The sequence below is a fragment of the Cyprinus carpio genome, chromosome B18 (assembly GCF_018340385.1).
Source record: "Cyprinus carpio isolate SPL01 chromosome B18, ASM1834038v1, whole genome shotgun sequence".
NCBI classification, from domain to species: Eukaryota; Metazoa; Chordata; class Actinopteri; order Cypriniformes; family Cyprinidae; genus Cyprinus; species Cyprinus carpio.
In genome coordinates this window covers 4,055,577-4,066,668 of record NC_056614.1, presented here as the reverse complement: position 1 = coordinate 4,066,668, position 11,092 = coordinate 4,055,577, and the positions used below count along the sequence as shown (strand labels likewise).

The window sequence follows — 11,092 nt, the reverse complement described above, 5'->3', positions numbered from 1 at the left end:
TGCACAGGTGTGCCTTAGGCCACAATAAAAGGCCACTCTAAAATGTGAACTTTTATCACACAGCACAATGCCACAGATGTTGCAAGTTTTGAGGGAGCGTGCAATTGGCATGCTGACTGCAGGAATGTCCACCAGAGCTGTTGCCCATGAATTGAATGTTCATTTCTTTACCATAAGCCGTCTCCAGAGGTGTTTCCGAGAATTTGGCAGTACATCCAACCGGTCTCACAACCACAGACCACGTGTAACCACACCAGCCCAGGACCTCCACACCCATCATCTTCACCCCCAAGATCATCTGAGACCAACTGCTGCAACAATTGGATTGCATAACCAAAGAATTTCTGCACAAACTGCCAGAAATCATCTCAGGGAAGCTCATCTGCATGCTCGTCGTCCTCATCGGGGGCTCGACCTGACTGCAGTACATCGTCATAACCGACTTGAGTGGGCAAATGCTCACATTCGATGGCATCTGGCACTTTGGAGAGGTGTTCTCTTCATGGATAAATCCTGTTTTACACTGTACAGGGCAGACGGCAGACAGTGTGTATGGCGTCATGTGGGTGAGCGGTTTGCTGATGTCAACGTTGTGGATCGAGTGGCCTATGCTGGCGGTGGGGTTATGGTTTGGGCAGGCGTATGTTATGGACAACGAACACAGGTGCATTTTATTGATGGCATTTTGAATGCACAGAGATACTGTGACGAGATCCTGAGGCCCATTGTTGTGCCATTCATCCACGACCATTACCTCATGTTGCAGCATGATAATGCATGGCCCCAAGGTTGCAAGGATCTGTACACAATTCCTATAAGCTGAAAACAACCCAGTTCTTGCATGGCCAGCATACTCACTGGACATGTCACCCATTGAGCATGTTTGGGATGCTCTGGATCGTCGTATACGGCAGCGTGTTCCAGTTCCTGTCAATATCCAGCAACTTCGCACAGCCACTGAAGAGGAGTGGACCAACATTCCACAGGCCACAATCAACAACCGGATCAACTCTGTGTGAAGGAGATGTGTTTCACTGCGAGAGGCAAATGGTGGTCACACCAGATACTGATTGGTTTTCGGAACTCCAAGACCCCCTATACAATAAAACTGCACATTTTAGAGTGGCCTTTTATTGTGGTCAGCCTAAGGTACACCTGTGCAATAATCATGCTGTCTAATCAGCATCTTGATATGCCACATCTGTGAGGTGTATGGATTATCTCGGCAAAGGAGAAGTGCTCACTAACACAGATTTAGACTTGTAAACAATTTTTGAGAGAAATAGGTCTTTTGTGTACATAGAAAAAGTCTTAGATCTTTTTGTTCAGCTCATGAAAAACGGGGGCAAAAACGAAAGTGTTGCATTTATAATTTTGTTCAATGTATTTACCTGCATAATAGTGTAGTGACAGAAAGTTCTCCGTCGTTACGACGGATTTCCGTTAATTGTAGCGAGTCATCGACGGATTTCCGTCAATTACACTGTTCCGCCTGTCCTTAATGTTTTAAATTCACTTTTCATAATTTTAATGCTGTATATATAGGCTTACATTTCTCAAATAGTGTAATAAATGTCTTAATTTTAGTTTAAATAGGTCTTAAATTAAGGAAAGACAAAGTGTATTCAGCCTGCTGAGGAGGATGTGATCAAAGCCTGGAGTGGAGCGAATGCACGTTCCTCTCTTCACTATAAGCGTTTTGTTATCACTCCGGTATGGATCCACTCCGGGTTTTGGTTTAGTTTTGAAGAAGTACATGTCAGGCTACGGCTGAGGTATAATTACATTTAAGATAGCATGGACACACTTATAATGCAGGAAGGCTCCGATGTTTCGGAGATTGATAAAAGTGTAAAAAATAAATGGAGTTGGGCTTGGCTTAGCGAAATTGGAAGAATGGCAAGCCTTTTAGTTCGTGGGCTAAAAAAATCAAACAACCAGGTACGTGTCTTTGCACAGTATGCCACAGGAAATTTCAATATGGCAATAATGGCAAAAAAGTGCTAGCTCGCCATCAATCAGAAGCTAGTCACAATGCTGCCGTTCGTGCTCTACAGTACACATGCTCCCTGCCTGGTGCGACAAGTACCACAACGGAGATTCATGCATCTATGGCCGACCGTGTGTGCGATGTAAAAGTGCGCATATGTTCTTTCATAGCGGAGCATGACCTGTCGTTCACAGTCTCACAACCGCTAGTTAATTTAATGCAATCAGTTGTCAAAGACAAGAGTGCACTTTCAAGATTGTCTATGTCTAATGCACATGCCTCCTACTTGTGCACACATGGCATTTCTGCTTATTGGAAATCCGAATTGTCATCTAAGCTGAAAACGAAGATGTTTTCTTTAAATGTAGATGAGGCAACAGATGGAAACATGGACAGGATTCTGAATGTTCTTGTTCGGTACTATGATGAAGATGTGGGAAAAGTGGCAACCCAGCATCTAGCCTCGAGGAAACTGAATATTGCAGATGCCTTAACAATCACAAACACATTGAAAGATATTCTCCAGTCATATAGCCTGAACTGGAATCAGGTTGTTGGTATACTGTTGGATAACTGCAGTGTGATGAGAGGGAAAAAGTCTGGAGCAGAGACACTAGTCAGAAGAGAAAAATCCATCACTGCTGGATGTCAGCGGAGACACTGTCCATATGGTCTCGAATGCAGCCAAGGCCCTTTTAAATCCTTTCCAGGGATTTGTGGAACAATTTTGCTCTGATGTATACTATGACATTGAAAAATCACCCAAACAGAAAGAAGTTTTTTTGAGTTTCAGTCCTTACTTCATTTGGAGAATAAGAGCCTAATACGTCCCATCAGCAGCAGGTTCCTGCAAATGTTGGATGTGTGCAACAGAATACGGGAGCTTATGGATCCATTGACTGTGCACTTCTACAGCGTCCTGTCTTCTCATGATCAACACAAACACAGGTACTTCTATTTTTGTATCATCTAATTTCTGTACTAGTAGGCCTTTTTTTTGGATTTTTAATGAAACACACACACATTTTTTTGTTTGTTATTAATAATATTTAAAGATGCAGACATCTAGTGGATTTTTTTTACACAACAAATCTAAACCAAGGGGTGGAGATGGCTCAGTGATCAATCAGGTTTATAAAGTTATAGATATAGTGACTCAAAGGGTTAAATGTTAGAACAATGAAGCTCGGCTTCATTCCAGATGCAATCAAATTATTAAATAACCTTTATATAAAGAAAAGGAAGTGCCTTGACCTGTAAACACAAAAAGTATGTCATGACTGTTGAAGTATTGGCAATTAGAAATAGCATTGTTGATTTTTTCTTCTCCTTAATCCTTATGTGTATATGTTATTTTGTGATGCAGATGGCTCCTGAACCAGCTTCTTGATAAGCATGCAGTTACATCTGATGAGAAGGCCAGGATAATTTGTCTGCAACAGCAAATGGCAAAATCTGCAAGGATCGGAAGTGATGTCAACAAAAAACGAAAGACACGCATCTGTATGCTTTTTTCAGAGTTCGACAAGCTCACAACCATTATTGATTTGTATCGAGGTATGTTCACTTTTTATTCACTTTAGGTGTTAAGAAAAGTACAGAGATTTCTTATTTATTGAAATCCCTTTATTGTTATATTTTATTATATGCTTATTTTTCTCTTGGAATCCTGGAATGGAATCTGAGTTAACCATAAATACAGTTTTTAGATCACTGTTAATCAGATCACTTTGGTTAATACTACTAATACTAATACTACTACTAATAAACTATTTATACAGCACTTTGTAAGTTATAGACTTATTAAAACCAGAATTAAAACATTTCAGGACTGATGTAAATAAAACTAGACAATTAAATAATACAGATGAAAATAAACAACAACAAATCTAAAAAATAATATTAAAGGGTTGTAATATTCCAAAAAGAGTATGTTACATTACTATGAATGTGATTATTAATCAATGAATAAAATATTCAGACCCATTTCTAATCTGGTTCTATTGTGATTTTCAGGTGTACTTCCAACTTTTCAGGTGTTCCTGAAGAAGTTGCAACATGAAAAGCCCATGATTCATGTGCTGCATGCTGAAATGCTGCTACTGGTTAGGGAACTTCTCTCCAAATTTATGAAGCCTGAAACTATTCCTTTGAGTGCAAAGGGCTTGTTGAAGCTTAATGTTCACCAGAGAGACCTGCAGTACACTGACAAAAGGTTGTCTGTGGGGAGATTCAGCTTCTTTGCCTTAAACAAGGCTAGAGTAGAAAAGAAGCCCTGGGTGCAGAAGGTCTACAGCTCTCTCAGAGAAGGCTACATAAAGGCAGCAACATTCCTCCTGAAAAACCTGCCCCTCAACAACAACATCATCACCTCTTTATCTGCGCTGACACCATCATTGATTCTCCATGAATCAGTCCAAGGTGCATTCAACACCCTTGGCCAAGGCCTTGCCAAATGCTGTGAAGTCAGAGGAGTTGGGTCAACTGGATGAAGAGGTTCGAGCCTACCAGATTAATACAGATCTAGGGACACAGGCCAAATGCTTTGAGGAGAACAATGCACGAATCGATGTTGACTGTTGGAGTAAGATTTTCGCCATGAAGATGCCAGAAGGAGGAATGAGGTTCCCCCATCTTAGGGAAGTTGGTAAAGGCTCTTCTGTCATTGTTCACTGGCCCTCTTGTCGAAGGATCATTTAACATGATGGATGATATAATTGAGAAAGACAGGGTTAGGCTGAACATTGAGACTTATGAAGGCTTAGCCATTCTCAAGTCCCACATGAAGGTAATGGGCAAAACTGCATCTAAAATGCAAATTACCCCTGCATTAAGGAGATTTTGCCTGTCTTCTTATGAGACATACCAAAATCATCTGAAGAAAAGAAGGTGAACCTTGCCAAGCAAAAGGAAAGGAAACTGAGGGAAGCTGTGAAGGTCCTCTCAGCAGTTAGGGTTAGAAAAGTAAAGAAAGGTTCCACCTCTTCTGTTTGTGCTAAAGCCCCCACCTCTTCCACCCTTGGAGTTAAACGAAAAGCTGCTGCTACAGCCTCCACCCCTGCAGTTAAAGGCACTGCTGCTGCTACAGCCTCCACCTCTTCCGCCCTTGGAGTTAAACAAAAAGCTGCTGCTACAGCCTCCACCCCTGCAGTTAAAGGCACTGCTGCTACAGTCTCCACCTCCTCCACTGCTGGAGTTAAAGGTAAAGCTGTTGCTACAGCCTCTTTCTCCTCCACCCCTGCAGTTAAAGGCAAAACTGCTGCTACAGTCTCCACCTCCTCCACTGCTGGAGTTAAAGGTAAAGCTGTTGCTACAGCCTCTTTCTCCTCCACCCCTGCAGTTAAAGGCAAAACTGCTGCTACAGTCTCCACCTCCTCCACTGTTGGAGTTAAAGGTAAAGCTGTTGCTACAGCCTCTTTCTCCTCCACCCCTGCAGTTAAAGGCAAAACTGCTGCTACAGTCTCCACCTCCTCCACTGTTGGAGGTTAAAGGTAAAGCTGTTGCTACAGCCTCTTTCTCCTCCACCCCTGGAGTTAAAGGCAAAAACTGCTGCTACAGCCTCCACCCCCTCCACCTCTCCTGGAGCCACTCCTGCACATGTAGCTAGTCAAACACTAAAACGGGGTGTCAGGTGTAGCCAAGCTTCAGGAATATGGTTTCACAGCCAAAAAGCAGAAAAAGTGAAAAGCACTCTAGAGACATTTGCACAAGAAAAAGCACTTTTTGGAATTTAATGGTGGTGCAGTTACGGATTTTTTCCTGTTAATTATTAATAGTTTCACAAAAAATTGTTTGGTGTTATAAGAAACATAAAACATGCACTGAAAATGCACTTTTTGAAAAAGCACTTTTTGGAATTTAATGGTGATGCTATTACTTTTTTTTTTTCCTGTTCATTATTAAGAGTTTCACAAAACATTGTTTGGTGTTATAAGATAAATAAAAACATGCACTGAAAAGATGTGTGGTAGATGGTTGATTATTTGTAAAGGTATATTTTTTTTCAAAGATTACAAATAGCTTTTAAAAATATGCAAACTGGCAATATTAAAGCGGTTTAATCTCCCCTTAAAACGCTATTGGTCTCGACTATTTAAATAAAGTGTTTGTTAAAGGAAATATGGCTTGGCCTGAAAAATGTTCAGTCAGAAGATTTTTTTTCACTTTAATCCCAGAAGCTAACTTAACATGTATTTGTTTTTCTATTTCTTCTCAGTCTAAGCTGATGTTACAGTCATAATACTAGCCCATACATTTATTATTATATAAAACTGCAAATTAATATATACAAAACCCACTGATCTATGTAAGAGATGTAACAGAGAACAACCCTTAATCATTTCATATTCATTTCAACTCAAGTGTATTTTCTTCTGTAAGAACACTAAGATTTTAGCCTTTTCATGCTTTTTAAAGAAATGTAGATGAATACAATTAAAGCTTAAGTGGGACCCATATTATCATTTACACAATTTATTCCCCCTTCTTCAGGTTTCCAGCAGCAAATTACCATTTAAGTACCTTATTTCCACTCTTTAATCCCAAGAAACTTTCTGACTATCTTTGAATCGCGTACTCATAAAGTGAACTAATAAACCCAATAATCAGCCTCTCTCAATGGACAATGTGTGTGGCAGCCGGAAGGCAGGTCCTCTAATTCCCAGTAACGGCTGGTTATTGCTGAATATATCTTTGAGAATGGAGGAAATAATGGGACATGCTGCTCTTGGGTGCCCATTGAATCCAGCCATTAGGATTTAATGTGATTTAGCCCTTAGTGTGTATAGGGAAAGAGGGAGAGATTTTCAAGAGAGCTTGCAGTTGTGGTAAATACACAAAAAGGAAACGCAGGTAAAGAGGTGGAGATTAAATGCAGCAAAAAATAAAAGTGATATTGCTAACTAAGTCACATTGACTAATGAGAGAACGAATGATTATAAAAATATTAAACTGATATAAACACAGAAGTCACCTTCACAGAGAAGCTCCCAACTTCATCTTCAGCAGATCGTCCTAATTAAAAGAGAGCCATTAACCTGCAGGGTATAAGATATAAAATTCATCGACTCAAGCAATTAGTGTTTAGAGTTTGGGGCGGGACTATCTGTTTGTCGAACCAATAGCAAACAGGGAGAGACTGAAATGTCAAAATGAGGCTGTGATGAATTTCTATGCTTCTCAAAGTACATTCTTTGAAAGCATTGAAAGTAAGTACATATGACACTGCTGTGTAATTATTAGTGTTGTTTGGTTTGAACTCGTCTCAGTCTCAGGCATACCTCCCGCGGACCTTTGACTCAACGTCTGATGCATATGGCACACAAAATTGGAAACAAAGTCATCATCTTTCCAAACTCGTAAGACCTTCATTCAACTTCAGAACACAGATTAAGATATTTTTGATGAAATCTGAGAGCTTTCTGACCCCGCATGGACAGCAATGCAAATACCACGTTCAAGGCCCAGAAAGGTAGTAAGGACATTGTTAAAATAGTCCATGTGACATAATTAGTTCAAACGTAATTTTATGAAGCTACGAGAATACTTTTTTACACAAAGAAAACAAAAATATTGACTTTTCAACGATTTCAGAAGCCAGCATTCTGACGTAGAACACACATATCTTAGTTCATTATCTGTATATTCTGGTTCAAATAAGTAAGGCTGGGCAAAAAATTGCAAGTCATCCTCTTTGTCGAAATCTTCAGAAAGGTTTACAAAGAGTGTCTTATATATGGTGTGCGTCTTTGGGTTCTAGGTCAGAATGCTGGAAGAGAAGAAATTGTTGAATAAAGTTGTTAGATTAGTTTTCTTTGTGTGCAACCATTATTACAGGCTTTGGAGTTACTGTTTCAAAACTCACTGATCAATTCAATGAAAACATCTACACTGCCTGCAGATTAATGTGATAATCATGGTAAACATGCACACTGTTCCCTCAGCAATGGATTTTTTTTTTTTAATGCGGTTTATTTAAAAAATTTAAATAGTTAATTTGCTGCCAAAAATCATGTTGTTATTAATTACTAAAAATTAGGTCCACATTTGAGATGAGTTGTAGAGCTGTTGAAGTGTTAATTTAGTAAAAAGTCACTTTGCTCTTATTAATAACTGATCATTGTTTAAATTGTGTTTACATAAATTGGTGTCATGCACATGCCTACAGTTTTATAACGTATGTAGCTAGTGTTATGTCATAATACTTAATAATTTAAACAGCCCTATAAATTCATTAAATAAATTGCCATTGGGGACTGAAGACAAGTCTGATTAATATTAAATATGAGATCATATTAACTTTAAGAGGTTATTTATGAGCACTTTTTTAAAGAATTCAAATGACTTTAAGTTTTGTCTTTAAAACGATCTTGGCTAGTTTGCGTCATTGCACTAGGGTCAATCTAGTTTGCAATGTTCTCACTTCTTTGTTTCCATAATCATGTTTTGTCTGGTTAACTCCTGGAGATTCTCATTTGAGTTTGGCTGTAAATCTGGTTCCTCTCAGACACCAGCCTTTCTAATTTAAATCCTCCACAGCAGATCAGCCCAACCTCATTAAATTCCTGTCAGGACATCGCTAACGAGTTTTTAACAACCAGGAGACAGATATGTTCCAATGCCATCCTCTTGCCTTAGCAGAAAACTACTTTTGGCACACCAGCTAAGGACTGGAAAGCAGTCATAATAACACACTGTCCCATGATGCCTACATGATGTTTTGACATAGGGGTTATTCTATGTTGAAGATGCCGAATTGGAATTGAATTAAAAGTCAGAAGTACTTAATTTAGTTGTCTTTGTCTGCGCATCCATAAAGGCACTAAAGATCAATTGGGATAAGATTTTGTTAAAATCCCTAAACCTACATATGACCAATAGTGATGCCACTAATAAAATAAGGAACTAAAAATAAGATTAACTCCATTAGCCATTTTAAATCTCAAATGATTGTCCTGCAATGTACACAAATACTTAAGCACTTAATTTCTCTTTTATTTAGTCTGGTTTATTGTTCTGGCAAAGTCAATTTGTGTCACTCCATTGTGAACTAAGTCCTAAAGGAGAGGAGAAGAGAGCAAGTAAATTACCCACATTATAAGAGCAGAGTCAGTGTGACCAGGATGAGAGGTCTTGGTCTTTATCAGCTGTGTCTGGCCTGTAATCGGGACATGTTGACTGTGCTTCATCTAATAAGAAAATTCTCTGAACCAAGAACACTCTCAGGGTTGTCATGGGTAACACAGGCTAAAATTAAATTCATTTATTAAATTCATCACCTGGTCTGTTAAAATGGCAAGTTTTAGGCCACAAACATATGAGAGACAAGCAGTTGTACACACTAAAAAAATAATGTTTTGGCCCAACAAATAAATAACACAACTGTTCGTAGCACTCTTGTTGCTTCATGAGTAAGATGTTAATTGTCACTAGCATTAGCGCAGTTATTGCTCACAGAGTCAATGTGTTTACCTTCATGTCAGGGCCGACCCTGACCAATTTGGTGCCCTAGGCAAGATCGTAAGCTGGTGCCCCTTGTATCGCAGCCAATTCCACCACCAATCATTGACACAGAAACTATGTAGCTTTATTTACAATAAAAACAAGAGTATTGAGCTTTTCACCAAATGACTTGAACTATACTTGGATAAAATAATTCTAGTGATGTTAGGGAGTGCAGCAGAGAAAATAAAATATTTTTTAAAAGGTAAAAAATAATATTTGAAGTCTTGTGCACACCAGGACGATTATCACGATCAACCACAAAACAGATTTAACACACCAACACTAAAAAAACCATACCAAAAAGAATAATCACACAAAAAACCAAAAAAGCACGCTTAAAAGCGTAAAACACAAAAAAATCGCCCCAAACCACATGTTTTTTTTTTTTTTTTTTGGTTTGACACGCTGCGTTAAAACTAACCAATCAATGAGATTGGTGCTTTTGTTCACATGCCTGGAGCTGCTGAAGTTACAGTAAATTACAACCTGGTGGCGCTCAAGCACACACTGATACAAAACAACAAAGAGGAAGTAAGTAGACGAAGAAGATGCATCGAGGCAATATGAATGTAGAGCTGCTGGTCTCATTGGTGTCTGAACACAAAGAGCTTTATGACAAACGCGACAGTGACTACAAAAATCTCTATAAGAGGGAGATGTTATGGAGAGGAATTGCAGATCAAATAGGATTCGATGTGTACTGGGGTATTTCTGTTTTTCATTAAGCGCCATCTACTGTCAGGGAGTGAATCTGAACATTCACTCAGCTCATCGCCAGGAAAAATTGCTTGGGTATTCACATACTAGACATGTTGAAAAACATCTAGAAAAACGTTGGCGATAAGTGTGCGCGGTAATTGTCCCAGTGTGCACGAAGCTTTACGCTGAAGAATATATATTCTTTGAAAAAATATTGAAAAAATAACTATTAATATTTATGTCTTTATTTTTTTATTCTCAATCATTATTAAATTTAGGGATGCACATCCTTGATTTTTCATGGCTGATTCCGATAACCTGGACAAGATGTTTATTTTCTCTATTACAGGGCAGGCCAAAGTATCTGTAGCCATTTAAAATTAGAGGCAACCAATGCTACATACATGTAGCATGAACAATTTCTGATTTACATTAGATTTTATACATAAACACATACCTGCACAAAACAAAAACAGCAGACAGGTTGAATGAGAACGCAAATCGGCTTTCTGACAGCAGGTGGTGCTTATAGAACAGCAGCGATACAGTTTGGTTACAGCTGTAAACAAAGCAGCTTTGCACCACTAGCCTACTTTATATATGCAATATAGATCACGATATGATAGGGGTGTAACGATTCACTCGTTTTCTCGATGCATCAATTACAAACCCTGACGATGCATTTGCATCGAACTTAAAAAACATGATTTTTGAATTGTGAATCACTGATTTCGGACAGTAATCGATTTAAAACGCTAAGAATCTAAGGAATTGCGATTTCTATAACGATTCAATGCTTTCAAAATATATACACATTAAAATACTACAAGCACAAATTAATGAAGACCTTGAACATTGTTCGAGCCTCCACCTCTCCTTCACGCGCTCCACTATTTACCG

At 38.8% G+C, this 11,092-nt stretch overlaps 1 protein-coding gene across 1 annotated transcript; it reads left to right on the top strand.

The window, feature by feature from the left end:
* The first annotated feature begins 2,378 nt into the window (after nt 1-2,378).
* LOC122140321 lies at nt 2,379-4,482 on the top strand. Its single transcript, XM_042743373.1, has 4 exons — nt 2,379-2,661; nt 2,761-2,938; nt 3,357-3,547; nt 4,007-4,482. The coding sequence occupies exons 1-4, from the start codon at nt 2,379-2,381 to the stop codon at nt 4,480-4,482; spliced, it is 1,128 nt and encodes a 375-aa protein (XP_042599307.1).
* Nucleotides 4,483-11,092: the final 6,610 nt, after the last annotated feature.

What these genes read in the sequence shown, in the direction of transcription:
- LOC122140321 (XM_042743373.1), top strand. Translation starts at nt 2,379, where the DNA reads ATGGACAGGATTCTGAATGTTCTTGTTCGGTACTATGATGAAGATGTG. An exon ending in GCGGAGACACTGTCCATATG is followed by an intron (nt 2,662 to 2,760) that starts GTCTCGAATGCA and finishes TCACCCAAACAG; the next exon opens with AAAGAAGTTTTTTTGAGTTT. An exon ending in CATTATTGATTTGTATCGAG is followed by an intron (nt 3,548 to 4,006) that starts GTATGTTCACTT and finishes TGTGATTTTCAG; the next exon opens with GTGTACTTCCAACTTTTCAG.